Source organism: Cibotium barometz, chromosome 10, assembly GCF_041138505.1.
Source record: "Cibotium barometz isolate CiBa-2024 chromosome 10, ASM4113850v1, whole genome shotgun sequence".
Taxonomy (NCBI): Eukaryota; Viridiplantae; Streptophyta; class Polypodiopsida; order Cyatheales; family Cibotiaceae; genus Cibotium; species Cibotium barometz.
In genome coordinates, this window is record NC_141055.1 from 12,608,809 (window position 1) to 12,623,655 (window position 14,847).

General features: G+C 50.3%; 1 protein-coding gene across 7 annotated transcripts in view; it reads left to right on the forward strand.

Annotated features, from left to right (window-relative positions):
* LOC147634562 (alpha-mannosidase At3g26720-like) overlaps window positions 1–14,847 on the forward strand; it is a 169,805-nt gene that overhangs the window by 52,356 nt on the left and 102,602 nt on the right. Inside the window, exons 5-6 of one of the 7 annotated variants that reach the window (XM_086803668.1) lie at window positions 6,576–6,695; window positions 6,831–6,914. The exons of the other annotated variants lie outside the window; for them this stretch is intronic. Coding sequence (XP_086659794.1) covers window positions 6,576–6,695; window positions 6,831–6,914 — 204 coding nt within the window. The remainder of the gene's footprint in view (window positions 1–6,575; window positions 6,696–6,830; window positions 6,915–14,847) is intronic. 7 annotated transcript variants of the gene reach the window in all.

Sequence of the window (14,847 nt, forward strand, 5' to 3'; positions counted from 1 at the left end):
AGTTTCCGCCTCTTCTGGTCTTCGCTCTCAGGAGGACTCCATGGTAGCCGCTCCGTCTCCCCCGACCAAGGCCGCCATTACCTGCCTTTCGTTTTCTGAAGCGGACCTGTAGCTTCTTGCTACGACTGTCACATCCCTAGAGACCTCCACTCTAGTATGCGAGATTGTCGGTAGCCTCCCCGCGCGTGGCCAACTCAGGGATCTTCTTCAGGCTAGCCTCCTAGGTGCGCCAACAAAGATCGTAGATATTCATCCTTTGGGGCGCGACTACTACCAGGTTGAGTTCGACTCACCAGCGGCATCTGATCTTGTCATGCAATTGAGCCCCATTGCATTGCATATGGCCCAGGTCTTCTTTGCACGGTGGCAGCACGGGTTCGACCCGGCATCTGACCCTTTAGCGGGAGCTTCAAGCTTTCCCGTGACAGTCTACTTTCCAGGCCTTAGGAAGGGAATACCTTCCTCTTCTCCTAGTGATTGGTGGTGCCATCGAGAGAGTGATGGAATCCCCCCCACCGTTGCGTCGGCCCTCGCACGAGGAGCGGGGATTCCATCTCTCCGCATTTGTATTGCCTCATCGGATTCTGTTCCTCACATGATATCTATTCCCAGTCTTCGGGGTGATCCCATTATGCAGTGAGCGACGAGTGGAGTATTCAGCCTTCCAGGCCAATGCTTTATTTGGAGACAGATGGGTCATCTGACCAGAGTTTGCCCTCCGTGTCGAGCTAGGCGACTTCCCCCGGTGGTTCCCCCTCCTACTTCCCACTCAAATCCTCATTTAGGGGGCTGAGGGAGGAGCAGGTTCCCAGACCACGGAGCACGAGGTTCTGACCATGGATGACCCATCAGCCGGAGAGTGGCAGACGGCTGGCCCCCGCCCCGTGGCCCCCCGCCCCGGTTGCCAGCCGAGCACCAGAGCTGAGCGTCGCCGCCGTGCGCGCCAGGCTGGCAACATGCAGGAGGATTTGGTTATGTCACAGAACTTATCATAGCACCCGCCCATAGACGGCGGGTCCCCTCCAGTCACAGAGAGGGTCCCCCTGCCCCCCCCCAAGGTGGCGGCCGATTCCTCGTCACGAATTCTCCTCTGGCCTTCAGTGCCCAGTGGGGAGGTTGGCCCCACCCTCGCTTCGTCGAGCCTTCCGTAGCAGCCTTCCTCTCTGATGGATACCTCTCAGCAGCATCCCTCTCCGGCCTCTCCGCCTTCCCACTCCCCCTTGCTTCCTCCCACCGCCTCCCACCGCCCCCCCACCCTTGCCTCTGACTCTTCCCACAATCGCTCAATTTGCCCCTTCCTCTTTCTCCGTACGGGCCTACAATCCTCCTCCCCCCCCCTCCCTCCCCCCCCCCCCTCGCCTCTCTAGAGCATTCTTGTCGGCCCCTTGTAGCCTCTGACCCGAAGAGGAGGCAGTTGGCGAGTACCATTTGCCATTTGATTCATCGTTTCTCAGAGCCAGTGGAGATGACCATTGCGGCCTCAGTAGTGAGGCTCTCCCACCTGAGTCTCCAGCGGGCCCCCAGGGATCTTGGGGCGGCCTGTGGATTATAGTTTCTTCCGGTGTCTTCCGACGGAAGGGACAGATAGGTTCGAGGAGACCATAGCCCCTATTCGGGTATGTGTGGTCTTTCACCACTCTAGACCCTCTATGCTAGAGAATGGCGCGATGATCCTCTCTTTCCCCTAGAGCGCAGCCCCCGAGACAGAGTAGGATCCAGAGTCGGTGGCCGCTACCATACAAGATCAGGCAGTTGAGCTATCGCATCATCTGCAGGATCTTTGGATCACAGATGCTCTTACTCATCTATGGCCTTTGGCCAGGATGGAGCTTGGTTGGTCGATTAGCACACTGAGACCAGAGAGGGGAGATGGTGACCTCCAGCCTGGAGGTGTTGCTTTTGTGTTCATGCATACCTCTCTCGTAGTACCTCTCCCCCCTTCTTACAGATACCTCCATTGTGATTGATGGAGCACGGAGTATGCATACTCTCCCGAGTGCATACTCTGCACCAGGAAAGATTGTGACTATTCCCCGTCTAAGCCCGCACCCAAGACTCTTCGAGTGGAGGGCAGTTCTGCCTCACACAGAGATTGACATGAGGATTGTCTCATGGAACATTCAGGGCTTAGGGGGGCCTCAGTGCTTTCAGAGATGAGGCATCCTTAGAGCAGAGCTGCATCGAGCTATGGTGGCGGGATCTATTGACATTCTTTTCCTTCAGGACCACCATCTTACTGAGGGGCATACCCGCCACTGCGGGAAGATTCTACCAGGCAGGAGTCATACTTTTTGGTCTCCATCCTTTAGCTCTTCAGGGACGCAGGGAGGAGTGTGTCTCTCTGTCAGTGAGCATCTTCTGCCGTCTGTGACAGGATCAGGAGTCATAGTTCCAGGACGTGCTCAGTGGGTTACCATTCTAATTGGGGAGGATAGCATTGGCTTCCTCAACATTTTATGCCCCGAATGCGGCTGCCAGGTAGAGCTATCTTTTGGCGCACTGTCCGACAGGCCCTTCCCCAGGCTGATTTTTGATGCATGGGCGGTGACTTCAAAATGATAGAGGCAGCAGAGGACAGACTTGGAGGTGGCACGGCCACTGTCTCAGGGGTGGAGTGCTTTGCATGGGAGGAGATGATACTGATTCTTAGGGGACAGGACCCTTGGCATCTTCCGGAGTTTGGGCGCAGCCCTGGGAGTCTTAGCTTTTCTCTATCGGATAGGTGGAGCACTGGCCCCAACCTCTCTCGGCTGGACAAGTTTTATGTTGATGAGTGGGCTTGCAGCCGTGGAGGCATGGTTGGTATTACTACATTTTTAGATCATGCCCCAGTTATTTTGTTCCTAGAGGACCCATGGAGGCATGAGAGTTCCTCGAACAGCCCGTGGATTGAGAGCCAGATCGCAACTACCCGCACGGAGATTCGGTCCATTGAGGAGAGGAGGGTGGAGTATAGATACCATATGCCAGGGCCTCATTCTGGACTCAGGCCGGTGACAGAGTTACTGGAGACTTTTTTGAGATACATGGCCCTTATAGGAGGAGAGACGGTATTCGCAGGCTACGTGACCAGGATGGAGTTATTGCACAGGTGACAACCATCGCCACGGATTTCTTCCGGTCTCTTCTCATTGGTGCCCCATTATCCCCCCCCCCCCCAGGTGATGGATGAGCACGAGAGAGTTTGGAGACACATGAGAGAGGTGGTTCCCCCCTCCCTTCGGTCTTTCTTATTGACCCCTTTCACTGCAGAGGAGCTGGCAGAGGCAATGAAGGCATTACCCAGGGGAAAATGCCCGGGGGCGGATGGGCTTCGTGCTTCTTTCTTTCTTCACCATTGGGACCTCATGGAAGGTGGCCTTTGTGCTGCCTTCAATGAGATTATGCTCACAGGTGCCATGCCAAAGAGGCTCACAGAGGGCTTGATACATTTGATTCCCAAGGAGGGTGGTGATAGATTGGAGATCCGGTAGTGAAGACCCATCACCCTTCTAGGGATGGCCTACAAGATTTTGGCCAAGGCCATCAGCGGGCGACTCCAGCCTTCCCTCGCAGACTTGATCCATGACACTCAAATTGGTTTTGTTCAGGATCGGAGTATTCTGGACAACATCTTTACCTTTTGGGAGGCGACAGCTTCGGCTAGGATGCGACAACAGGACCTCATTGTGCTACTCCTTGACTTTGAGAAAGCTTATGATAGGATGGATTGGAGCTTTCTAGAGGGCACTATGAGCCGGATGGTGGAGTGGATTCGTGGAGTCTCAGGACTTTATTCAACATCATCAGGTTCTCATCCAGGGAGCTCGAGGCGACAGATTCCCTCTTTCCTGCTCGGCACCGTACCTCTTTCTATTTGTCACCAAGGCCATGAGTAGTTTTCTCTCCGCACAGGAGACCGGACTTCAGGGATTGCGTTTCCCCTCTGCACGCAGGAGGAGCTGTTGTACTCAGAGTTTGCAGACGACAGAGCAGCCTACCTTGTTGTAGATGTTGGGAATCTCCAGAGATTTGCGGAGGCGATAGAGTTTTTTTGTCGTGCATCAGGAGCACAGGTCAACTGGCACAAGTCGTGTGGTTTTTGGGTAGGCTCAGCACCCACCTCGACTTGGCGACCAGTCGAGGCTTTCCACTGGATCCCAAGGGGCACTCCAGTTCGATACCTTGGCTGCTAGGTTGGCATTGATATCTCTCCTAAGCAACAGCTCGCTCCGCTTCTTCTGAGTATTCGGAAGAAGCTTCTATACTGGAGCTCGGCGAGGCTATCCCTTGTAGGCAGAGTGGTGGTGGCGAACTAGGTATTGCTTGCCACCATGTGGTACATCACCTCGTGCTGGGCCTTTTCTTGGGCTTGTATTGGCCAGGTAAAGCGTTTGATCCGGAACTTCTTGTGGGCCGGAAGTGATGGGAGGCCAGCCAGGGCCAGGTGGCATGGAGAGTGATCATTCACCCACGTAGTAGAGGGGGGCTAGGTCTCATTGATCCAGCTATACAGAGCCGTGCCCTGTTGGGCAAGTTGATTATCAGAGGACTCCAACCCGGTGGTGAACCTTGGAAGGATTTCCTCTTGGCCCGGATTTCAGCCTGCACTCCGAGCCTTGGAGGCCCGTGGCCACAGAGCACTAGATGGATCTTCACAGAGATGCGAGCCCATGGTTTGAGTCCTGCCTTTGAGGATAGATTCACAGCTAGTCTACTTCGTGCTTGGGATCGAGCCCTCAAACAGATTGTTCCAGTGGCCTCAGGGGAGCAGCTTTGGCAGCCTTTGATATAGAACCCCCTGATCCGTTCACCCAGTGGCCACATGCTAGGGTCCCGACCATGCATATCCTGGGGCGCCTTGAGCATGGGACCAGCCAGGTCTTGGAGATTGGGTTGCACACAGGCAGTTACCTCGAGAGGAGGAGGAGAGAGCCCTGACAGGGATCCGGGTTAGAGACAGGCTCAGCATCGACATTGACTCAGCTCTTCGTCCAGAGTGGCTGACTCTATTCCAGACACGACCCCCCCAATATGGCTAGGCATGTCCACTAGACACGATATTCTTGTGGTGGTCTATGGAGCAGATGAGGACAATTGTCTGCTCACTTTTTCTATTGGATTACATGGCAGATTAGAGAGATCAGAGCAACCCTTGGAGGATTTCAGAGGCTGCACCTTGCAGAGGGTGAGGGTGATTGGTTTTTCGGGCACGTGCATGGCACATAGATCCAGCACCGGCCAAGGTGGCCAGGGAGAGATTTTGGCGGTTATGGATTTGGGAGTGCCGACCTCTCACGCGGTTGCAGTGGGACCCTAGAGAGTGGACGTGGCATGATCCCACAAATCGGGTGGAGACTCTGGATGTCCCTTTTTTTGCATATACAGCGAGGCTCGACTGCAAGATCCAGATGTCGGAGATAGATGGCACACCGGCAGCAACAGTAGCAGACTGGCAGTCTCAAGGCCTATCACAGCGCTTCCTTTTTCAGATTTCTGGAAGAGGCTTTGGGACAGCTTTTGGCCGAGGAAGATCACTTTTTTCCTCTGGTTGACGGAACACAGGAGTCTGGCAGTGGGTACTTGGCTGGCAGTCGTGGAGGGCGGCCAGCTTGCCCAAGGTGTGGCCACCCCCAGGAGTCTCAACGACATTGCCTTTGGGATTGCCCGAAGGCTCAGCAGATTTGGCAGCGGATTCTCCGCATCTTTGCTATGGACAGGGCATCGACCCGGATTATCACTTCGGGTACTGTGGCCAGGGGAGGACTGCGTCGAGACGTGGCGGGCAGAGAATTGGATGGGGAGGGGGGCAGCAAAGGAGGCGCGGCGAGCCGGGGGGGGTGGGGGGGGGGTGGGCTCGGAGCATGCACATGACCGAGAAGGAGCTGTTATAAACATACCATGGCAAGTTTTGTGCTTTTGTTGAGTAGGATGAATTGTATGCCAACTGTATCATCATCTACCAGGGGCTTTGGCCGTCCCCTTGGGGTTGGCGTATGATTTGCCTTTTCTTCTTCTGAGGAATGATTCTAGCAAAACTATGTGTGTCTCATCTCCTCTCAAAAGCCCTTGAGAAAATAGGTATGACATAGCAAGATCTATCAAGTTTACTTCTGTTTCCTCCACATGCTTCACAAAAGCACTATTGCTTGCTGTCTTATTTTTGTCCAACAAGTACCTTTAATATCCTAGGTTGGCTTCATGACTCATTGGTTGATAAATTTTGGCATGGATTTCTACTTATCGAGGCAAACTCTGCTTGTCTTCCTCAAGGCATTGCTATTTGTACTTCAAGGCCTTGACCCGATTCCTTTCTATGTTACTCTGGCAGTGTGACTCTGCTGTTGTGCGAGATAGTGATGTGTTGGGCTGAAAAAACTTGGATGTAGTCATTTATGAAGTTGTAAGTAGCAATGATGATGGAAGTAGGAAAAAGAATGATTACAGTGATAATCTGAACACAAAATGGAACCTCTCCCCCATTCTCCTCCTCCTCTCCTAGGTTATCTTTTTGGGTGATTGCATAGGTTATTTGTTAGGAGAAATCTTCAAAAGAAAAAGGTTTTAATTTTTGCATATATTGACATGTTTTGCAGCTGGGATTTGATGCTCTTTATTTTGCAAGGATTGATTATCAAGACAAAATGAAGCGTCTTAATGAGAAGACATTGGAGATGGTTTGGCAGGCTTCTAAAACTCTGGGCAGCTCTGCTCAGGTGGTTATGTTGGTCTTACTATTCATCTTATGAAGTTTTTGTCATGAATAGATAGTGTTCATATAGATGCACTATGATATGTTATTATATGCACAACTTACAGCTATAGGTTGACATGCATCTTTGGCAGTTTAGATTTTTACAGGTGCTTTGTATGACGGTTATGGGCCACCCACTGGATTTGACTTTGACATGGATTCTACAGACACACCTATCCAGGTACTCATCTACACACACTTTTTTTTTTGGTAATATCCAGTGCAGTATATTTATATGCTCATAAATTTACATGATGGGAGGTCTCCGAAATGGAGAGTATCCCAAAGATCAGAAACATAAAAAGAAAAGCTCTATGCAAGAAGCATCCATATCACCCTCATGGCAGGCATCATATAAGGATTGCCGCAATGAGGCTCGGAAAGATTCATATGACTTGTGAATCTGCCGACCCAAGTATGCCAAATTATGCTCACTCCAGATTGTCCAAAGAGCCCAATATCTCACCCAAGAGAGAAATAGTGAGTATTGAGACAAAGACCTCATAAATCTGCCAAAGAGCCAGAAATGTTTCCCAAATCTGTGACTCGGGAAACGGAGCTGAAGATAATCTGAAATTCTCCTGAGGAGGATCCTAGAACACGGGCAGTGCCAAAGCAAATGAAGAACAGTCTCTGAAGGAGCCTGACATCTTAAACATGTGGATGGTGCAATGCGACGTTTAGCAAGTGTGACCCCCACTGACAATGTGCCTGTCATACATCTCCAAAGAAAAAGTCTTTGTTTCAATGGCATTTTACACTTCCATAACATCTCGAGATTCTTCCGCCACCATGAGAGGGGCTTCCTTATATGCCACAGAGAATTAGCATGTTGCTGAATCCATGGAGCAGGCTGAAGAAGCCTGTAAGCTTTGATGGAGGTTAAGGCGGGAAGAGGAACAGGATGAGTGCATGTAGCAGAGGGTTGCAATTGCCAATCCGTAAGCCTGTCTGTGTAAGCCACAGGAGGAACAGGTAGAAAAGGATGTTAGAAATCAGCAATTTTCTTCCATATAGACCTATGATGCATTCCCAATGCATAGGAAGCAGTGGCCTGAGGAAAAGATAAGACATAGCCCTGATTATCTACCACATCATGTATGTATCTAATTCCCAATTTCATGAGATTGTATGCCCGAACAGGTTCCTGTAAAGCGAGTGGAATGTCAAAGATGGCACTCCAATGAATACTTTCTTTCCTCATTGAGTTTGTCCCCGAGCAATTATCAGTAGCCCATTTGACCTTAGAAAGTACTTGTTTCCAGTCAAGTATCAGAGCAGTAGAGAAAGGACAGCCAGCAGGGGACTTGTATTTGCTGAGGTGGAACAATGCATTATCAAGTTCTGTGCCAGTAAAAGGTCTCTCCAAGGTAAGAGCTTCATCCATTTCCACTATTCCAGTAACATATTGGAGAAATTCAGTCCTAGCCTCAGTCATTTGATTTGATGGGGAACTAGGAGCGGAGAATAATTTCTGGAAATAATTCTGGCATTCATCTTGGAGATCAGAGAAAGAGTGCGTCCAAGAGCCATCTAGCTTCCTTACCCCTAGGCATGAGTTTTTCTTTCGAGTAGCATGTAAGCCCTGAAAAAAGGCTTTTGAACTCATCTACACACACACACACACACACACACACTTTCTTTCTTTTTCTTTTTTTTTTAGTGAAACCAATGGTTCATTGATAAAAGTAATGTACAATCATAGCTATCCCAGAGCGGGGCAGCCAGGGCTTGGATCAGAAACAGTGGGAAAACACCTCAAGTTGCGGAAAAGCAAGCTCTCCAAGATCATAAGAATGTCTGAGAGACTAGTAAAGAGATCTACAGAAGAAGGAAAAAGGGTCGACATGAACAACAGAAAAAAGTAGATGATTCTAGACATGATAGATAGTCCGGTGATGACACGGAAGCGGTATAGCTGTATATGCCTTTATAGAGTGTCACACTTCCACACACTGGTACAAACACACCCAGAACACCAGACCCAAGAGCATAAACAAAACTTTATTTCAGAACAAGTCTTCGTCTCTACAAAGTTGGATATCCATTATATCCTCAGAACCATTCTCTTCTAACACCCACTCATAATCTGCCCACTCCCTTTCATCTATGTAAATTACAACTGACCAGTACCCTGCATCACTATCAGAGTATACAATCTCAAACATTGAAGGATCTTCAAAATACAGTTCATGGATATTTGGACCAAGTTCCAGAACAAGATACATATCTGTGGTGGGCTACCCTCAAAGCTTATTTAGATTTACAAGACTATATATTTTAGGACTGTGACTGAAGGCACCAAGGAATGAGGAAACTCATGGACGAACCGAAACATTCCGGAACTTCATGGTCCTCATAGAAAAAAACTTCACCATAAGTGTTTATTCTCCCTTAGTAGCATCATAGTTTTCCCGTTCAGATCACCAGCGATAGTAGATTGTAAGCCACCATCTTTAGCACCGCAGCTTCTCGAGTTCACTTGAGTAAGGATATCAATATGAGCCGCAACTTGTAGCTACACGGGTTCTCTATTACATGACATCCTCAACTCTCTCTCTCTCTCTCATAAAATCAGCATCCTCATGACCTCTTCGCTTCACTCACTGGAACAAAATGAGCAGCATCTACTTCTACTTCTCGGCAAGAACTGCTTAAAACTTCATCCTTTGTGTTCTTGAATGGTGATCTACCTTCGAGTCCCTTTTGCTACGTCTGGTTCACTGTTGACGTTTAGCCCATGAGACTGCTGAAAAAAATATGACATCTTCTTGCCTCTTCTTCCACAGTCGGGGTCTTGCTCTCTTCCTAGGTTCTCTGCAGTTCCCACTCTGTCTCTTTCTTTGCTCCCCTGCAGTTGATGCCCTTCTCTCTTTCTCTGTTTTTTGCAGTGGACGTCACCCTCTATCCTCCTCTGCTGCGCTACCAGCCACTTCTCTCATTACTCATCCTGCAGTCGACATTTTCCCTCACTCTCTCTGCCTACTGCAGTCGGCGTTCCTTTCCTCCACGGCTCCGCTACTGACGTGCTCTCCTTTTTGCTTACAGTCGGAGTCTTCCTCTCTCTCCTTCGCTGCACTCTGCAGTTCCCTGCCTCTCTTTGTTGACGTACACGCTCTCCTCTTTGCCAGCCGTCGTGCCCTCGTTCTGGAAGAACCCGCCATCCTGGCCCAAATCGGCATCCTTCTTCCGTTGAATGCTCTTGCGCCATCTCCTTCGTTGCCATGCATACACGTAGCCACCTTCTCGAATCTCCTTAAACCTTGGACATTTTCACCTTTCATACACATATAACATTGGCCCCCTCAATAATTAATTGCCCTCATGCCCATGCACACCTTCGAATACAACTTACAAGTGCCCATTTTACTTTTGGGGCACGCACACATACACCCGAAGGTTTGCTAACAAAAATAATAAATTCTCCACATCATGTGAATGATGCAAGGCCTGATGGTTATGCCTCCACTCCTTCTGCTCGGCAGATTTAATCTCAACCCAAACTCAAAGCTGACCCAAACTGATTACATTTTTTCTTGAAACTCTCAGTACTCTGCACAGTATGTACATATCATCAGCCTCTATTTTTGTCCACACATATTTAGCAACCCCCTATTTCTGCTGAGACATTCATGTCCAGCAGCTGTACAAACAGGGATGTAATATCCAGATCTTCCTCTCTGCTCTCTACAACCTCCTGACATGCATTACAAACTTTCTGGTCTTCTTCTTTCAAGGCTAACATTAATCGAGCAAAATACTTCTTTAGTCGCAAACCATTCACCCTTCTTTTATGCTTCTTTCCATCTAAATCGGTAAGCTGATAGCTTCCATTATCAAACTTTTTTTCAACTTTGAACGGTCCTTCCCACTTTGTCTGGAATGCAGTATGAAATGTACTGTCCAGCTTGCTGTTATACCTGAGAACCAGATCACCTTCTTCGATTTCTTTCTGCTTGACCTCCTCATTCTCTTTTTCTTGTCTTTTCAATTGCATAGCAGCATAGTGATCAAAGGCTAGCTCTCTGTCTAATTGGCTTGTTTGCAAGGCCAGCAATCTTTCTCTGTAACAGTTAATAGGTTCATGTCCTTCTTCAATCAGAAACTTCAAAGCTGGAATTTCTACGTCAATAGGCATGAGTGCTTCTTTCCCATAAACTAAATGAAATGGTGAGAGTTGTGTACCAGATTTCACTGCAACTCTGTATGCCCAGAATACACAATTCATCTCTACATCCCAATTTTTGACATGGCTTTCTGTCATTTTGGTCATCATCAGCTTAAATTCACCATTGAACCTTTCATTCAAGCCATTGCATTGAGGGTGATAAGGAGTGGTATACTTGTGGTTGATGTTTAATCTTCTGCATAAGTGGTCAACTACCTCTCCTCGAAATTCAGGACCATTATCTGATAATATCTCCAGAGGAATACCAAATCTGCAGCATATATATTCATACACAAAATCAGCCACTTCCTTACTATCTACTCTCTTCACTGCCTTCACTTCTGCCCATTTTGATAGGTAATCCACCGCAGTAAGCATATAACACTTTCCTCTGGTCGTCCTGGGAAGTGGTCCAACTGCATCCACCCCCCATCTCTCAAAAATGTCATAAACCAGCATGATATTTCTTGGCTCCATTTTTAAGATTCTTTTCTCCATTCTCTAGCACTCATGGCAAGATCTGCACGAGTGTTGAATATCCTTCTGGATGGAAGGCCATACATAACCCTCCAGTAATATTTTCTGCAAGGTGATCTTAAATGTCCCTCATGATTTGAAAATAAAATATAATATATTTCTTCCCTCCAGGGAATTCTTCTCAATATCTAATCAGCCCCTTGCATATATAATTCATCCCCAATCATGACATAATGCTTACTCTTTCTGATAAAATGATATTTTTGGCCTTTTTTGAGCTCTTCAGGCAAGTGACCTGAGAGTAAGTAATCCACCACCTTAGACAGGTATTCTCTCCCTCTGTATAATGGCTCTTCAATTTTTGCAATTACCGGATCCTGATCAATTACCTCCTGGGCTAACTCATGTGCAATATGATTGTCCTCCTGCCGCACATGTTGAATACTCCATGCTGTAAATTGATGCAGCAGCCTCCTAACATCAGCCAAACACCTTTTTAATCTCGGATTCTTTGCTTGCCAGCTACCCAAGACCTACTTTATTACTAATAGGGAATCTCCTTTTATGATTAGCTTCTGAATTTTCTGTTTGAGAGTAGCCTGCAGCCCCTGAAACAATGCTGCGTATTCAGCCTCATTATTACTTTCAGCTTCCAGATGTATCCCATCCTTTAGAATCAGCCCGCCTTCTGAATCCTGGATTATATAACCCCCGGTGGCCTTATGTATACTCCTCCTATATGAACCATCAAAGAATAAAACATGAGCTCCGGGAATGATAATTTGTTCCTCTTTTTCTATCTTTCAATCCACTTCCTTCACCAGGATTGGGCCTTCCTTATATGTTAGAAGATCTGCTAGAGTTTCCTTGCAAGTATCTTCAATCAAAAATGAGAAATCATATTCTTGAAGCTCCACTAACCATCGCATCATACCTTTTGAGAGCGAAGTACCATTCACCAGCTGAGGGAGAAGAGTATAGTTTGTCAGAACCACAAACGGTCTCATCAGAACTTCCTGCAAGCATATGACCAGACTTGACAAAACCAGTTCAACCTCTGTATATTTCCTCTCTGCTTCCGTCTTCACCCTACTTGCATAATATACAGGTCTCATGTATCTGTTCTTGTCCAACCCCCGGCTCGTTGAAGCTCTCGCTCGCCCCCTCCCTACTCGCGCTGTCTGCACGACCCCCCCCCTGCTTTTTTCCGCCTTCGCGCTGCTCCCTCCTCCCCCGCCTGCCATCGCGCTTGCCCCCCCCTCCCCCGCCTAGTTGTTCTGCGCGCCCCTGTGCTGCTACGCAGCCGCCCCCCGCTCCTCCTCCTCTTCTTCGCCCCCCCGTCTATCTTCAGCGCCCCGCCCCCCCCCCCCCCCCCCTTCAGCGGCCGTCGCCTCTTCTGCCCCCCGCCCCCCCTTCTTCGCGCTACAGCTGCCTCCTCCTAGGGTTTTTTGTCCTCGGCGCCTTCCCCCCGCCTCTTTTCCTTTTCTGATTTTTCGTTTTCCCTGGGTTTTTCTTCACTTTTTGCCTTCCGCCTTCCCCCTCCGTTCTTTGTGTGCAGCTCGGTTCCAGCAGGCTCTCCGCATTCGCTCCGCCTTCGACACAGCTTCAGACTCTGATGGAGGCTCTTCCCGCCCCGCCTCAGAGGGACTCCCCCGCAGCCCCCTCGCCGGCCCCTGAGGACACCCCCATCAGGCTCTCTCTTTCGCCAGAAGAGGAAGCGAGCCTCACCGCAGAGGTGGAACGCCTCGAGGCTCATTCCACCATCTGCCGTATAGTCGTCACTCGCCCCAGCAGAGGGGAGATCCGGGATCTTCTCCAGGCCCACCTTCTTGCAGATGTGGGCAAGATCCTGGACGTACAGCTACTGGGCCGTGGACATTACCAGATCGAGTTCTAGACCGCCCAGAGCGTAGCCAAGGTCCTAGCCATGAGTCCCCTTGACATCAGGGGAGCTAGGGCTTTCTTCAGACCTTGGCAGCATGGCTTTGACCCAACAGCAGCCGAGCAGGGAGAGCGCCTTTTCCATGTTACAGTTTGCTTCCCTGGACTCCGCCAGGAGTATCTTCCGCTCCTCTCTAGGCTAGGAGCATTGGTGGGTTCGGTACTAGAGACTGGCCGCACAGCAGCTTCAGTGGTGGCCAGAGCAGCTGGGCTACCTTCGGTCAGAGTTTTGGTGTCTGACATCTCCCTTCCTAAGGTCATTCAGCTACCTAGGATAGGGGGGGGATGGATTGATCAGAGAGTGGAGTTCTCGAGGCTCCCGAACCAGTGCTTCATGTGCAGGCAGGTCGGTCATCTGGCCAAGGCCTGCCCTCGCAGGAGACCCTGACCCTCACCACAGCAGCAGGCGCCTGATGGCCCGCCCACAGATGCGGCTCGGCAGGCAGCCTCCGGGACACCTGCTCCGGCCACAGAGACCTCGGAGTGGCAGCCTGGACAGGGGCGCCGTCGAGGGAGACAGCCACAGCAGCACGCCCAGAGACCGCTGCAGCAGCAGCCACAGTCTCAGCATCACTGGGTTCCCGTGAGGAACAGCTTTGCTCCCCTCCAGGAGGAGACCCCTGCGACGACGGACCAGGAGATGCCAGCACCCCCTCCTTCACCCCCCCCACCGCCTCGCTTCCACCTTCGCCTCCTCCCGTCCCCGCTCCGGTTTCGGCAGCGGCTCCCTCTCCACCCCCCTCGCCCCCCCCCTCCTCCCCCCCCGCCCGCCTCACCTCCCCGGGAGGCCCTGGCAGTCCCCTGGCGTTCACCTGTAGTCCGGAGGGCGCTGAGCACCGACCTTGCTCGAGCACCACAGAGGAGACTTACCATGCCGATCCGGGCTTCACGGATATCATCTATCCGCAGTCAGCTGAGTCGCCTCGGCACTAGACAGCGCTCAGAGGCTTTTAATTACGCCTTCACACGGCTTTTTGGAGCAGAGGACCCCCATGAGCCATCACCCATCAGAGTTCATGTAGTGATTCCTCCGGCCCGCGGGGAGGAGGCACTTGATTCAGCGGTGGCCTTCTCGTTTCCTCTATGGGCGACCGGGAGTGGACTCTAGAGCTTGCTCTTAGCACTTTGAAGACTCAGGCAGTTGAGTTTTCTCATCATGTGAGCGATCTGGAGGTGACAGATGTGATAGGCCGACTTTGGGAGTTGGCTCATTTTTTCTTGGATCCCGGGAGTGTGGATGCCTCAGGGATTCGTCATTTGGTCGTTCGCATAGTGGCAGACTTAGCACGCGACCCTGGATATGTATGTATACACGAGGTTGCTCTGTCTGAGCGGGAGGCAGTTGCCATGGGACACAGCCACTGGCGCCTGATCCGCGATTCTTGCAGTACACCGGGTGGGCAGATTCGCAGCTGCTCGGATGGGGACTATTCTCCATCCAAGCCGCTTGCGAAGGCCCGCCATACGGCTGAGACAGCATCCACCTCAGCAGGTCATCCATGAGGATCATCTCATGGAATGTACAGGG